Raw genomic sequence first — 2325 nt, forward strand, 5'->3', positions numbered from 1 at the left:
AAATATGTGGTAAATCAATTCTTCCTACGCTAATTTTAATCAAGGACCTAAACAGTATGTGTAAGACGTGCTAAACAATTCGATTCTCTAAATGAGGAGGCCTACTTGAGCCTTTATTGAGCCTTTAATTGCTTTATCTCCCCATTAAGTGTATTATGTGTTTTTGATTGTCGCCTTAGAATTTTATCCTTTTAAACCTCTGAAAAGCCAAGCTTCCTCCCTTTAGGATTAGTAGTCCTAAAAGCCTCCAGGACTGATAGGTGGGACGGGTAATAGCACGCTGTAGGTAGCGATACCATTCCGCGATTAATACCTTAACGGGGTGGGAAGGGTAGACATGGAGATGATGATCACATGATAACACTATGCGTACGATTGGTTGCTGGTGTTGTGTGGATGATACATGTGATTTATAAACCTAGGACCCCTTTCCTTATGTTACTTTATTTAGTATCAATAAATTATGTCTTTTCAATTACCCAAAACTCCCCTTTAATTTTTTCACTGCATTATTCCTTTTCCTTCTAACTTTTTCTTCTTTGTTTATTCAATGTCTTGACTAATTCTTGCACTTAGACTCTCCCTCAAACAAATTATAGATTCCAACATGCTTGTTTGCAACCCTTATGTGTAAATTTATTTGTATACTTGTTTACATTAAAGTCACAACATAGCATGGCCGAGAACCACACTAGTGGATCTTGAGGGGTGCCTAACACCTTCCCCTCGAGATAATTTCTAGCCCTTACCCGAACTCTGGTTTTCAAATTCAAAACCCTTAGTGTCCTAATGCACTTAATTATTAGGTGGAGACTCTTCAATTCCAAAAACCCAATTCCCAAACGGGAATAGAGTTGTCTTCCCAAATATCGTAAACCCGATTTCGCTTTAAAAAAAAAGGGGCGTCGACAATTGTATTAGAGCCAGACCATATATAGCTTCTGCAGTCTGACTCTATTAACTTTATCACTTTAGCTGGCAAGATAAATATTTGGGACCAATAAGATTGGATACCAAATATCGCTGTTTGAACTAACTGTACCCTTCCAGCATAAGATAATTTCCAAGCTATCCAAGAGGAGATCCTTGCAACTATTTGTCAATCAATGGTTGCCATTGCAAAGCCGTTATCTTCTTTGTATCCAATGGGATGCCCAGATATTTGAAAGGCAGTTCCCCAAGTGAATATCCAGTATTCTGTAGAATTTCTTGCCTAGTATCCTGAGCAACTCCCCCAAAGTAGATTGCACGCTTATTGGGATTGGCTAACATTCAGATGAAGCAGAAAGTTGCATAAAGCAAGCATGAAGAGTGGAAATTGATTTATATCACCCCTAGCAAACATTAGTAGGTCATCTGCAAAGGTGAGATGCGTTATATCTAGCTTACCACACCCTATGAAACCTGTATTCCTTAGCATGCTTCGGCCCATTGAGTAGCCTGCTTAGTTATTCCATTGCAATTGCAAATAGAAATGGTGATATGGGATCACCCTGTCTGAGTCCTTTGGCAGCTTCAAAAGGTTTTGTCAACTCCCCATTTATCATGATTGAATAGCTCACTGTTGATACACAAGTTCTCACCCAATTAATGAATTTTGTGGGGAAGCATAAATATTCTAACAGTTGTTCCAAATACACCCATTCAACAGAATCATATGCTTTCATCATGTCAACCTTCATCATACATCTAGGGGAGATATGTTTCCTGCTATAAGCTTTAACTAACTCACGAGCAAGAATGATATTGTCTGCTATTTTCCTCCATGGGATAAATCCTGCTTGGGCTTCAGATATGATGCATGGCATGATCTTCTGTAGTCTACCAGCTATGACTTTTGAGATAAGCTTGTATTAGACAGTACAACAGGCAATAGGCTTGAAAAGTTTAATTGTCACTCGATTGGGAATTTTAGCTAGCAAAGTGATGGTGGTGCAGTTGATTGTTGGAAACATCACCCCTATATGAAAAACTTATTTCACTGCAGCATACACTTCTTCTTTGATCACTCACCATGCTTTTTTGAAGAATTCTGCATTATACCCATCTATACCAGGTGCTTTATCACTTCTTATCCCCTTTAGAGCCTCATCTATCTCTTATTCAGTAACTTCAGCATTCAGATCTTGTTGTTGTTGTGTTGGAGTTGGACATTTCCTCATTACCATCATGTCCCCAACTGGAAGTATATGTGCATTGGTTCCCATTAAGCCTTTATAGAAGGATACATTCTCCTCTTTTATAGTTGCATGTTCTGTTATGGTACTCCCTGATAGTGTCTGTAGTTCAACAATTTGTTTTCTCTGCTGCCTCTCCTTTACTACT

The 2325-nt window shown here is 38.6% G+C and overlaps 1 protein-coding gene across 1 annotated transcript; it reads right to left on the bottom strand.

Annotated features, from left to right (window-relative positions):
- LOC109232542 lies at positions 1093–1808 on the bottom strand. The gene is made up of 2 exons (XM_019398309.1): positions 1493–1808; positions 1093–1265 (listed from the first exon to the last, which is right to left on the bottom strand). The coding sequence occupies exons 1-2, from the start codon at positions 1806–1808 to the stop codon at positions 1093–1095; spliced, it is 489 nt and encodes a 162-aa protein (XP_019253854.1).

Source organism: Nicotiana attenuata, chromosome 9 (genome assembly GCF_001879085.1).
Source record: "Nicotiana attenuata strain UT chromosome 9, NIATTr2, whole genome shotgun sequence".
Lineage (NCBI taxonomy): Eukaryota > Viridiplantae > Streptophyta > Magnoliopsida > Solanales > Solanaceae > Nicotiana > Nicotiana attenuata.

Coding starts and splice junctions, on each gene's coding strand:
- LOC109232542 (XM_019398309.1), bottom strand. CDS start 1,808: ATGCCATGCATCATATCTGAAGCCCAAGCAGGATTTATCCCATGGAGG. Junction 1,266..1,492: donor TGCCAAAGGACTCAGACAGG/GTGATCCCATAT, acceptor TCTGAATGTTAG/CCAATCCCAATAAGCGTGCA.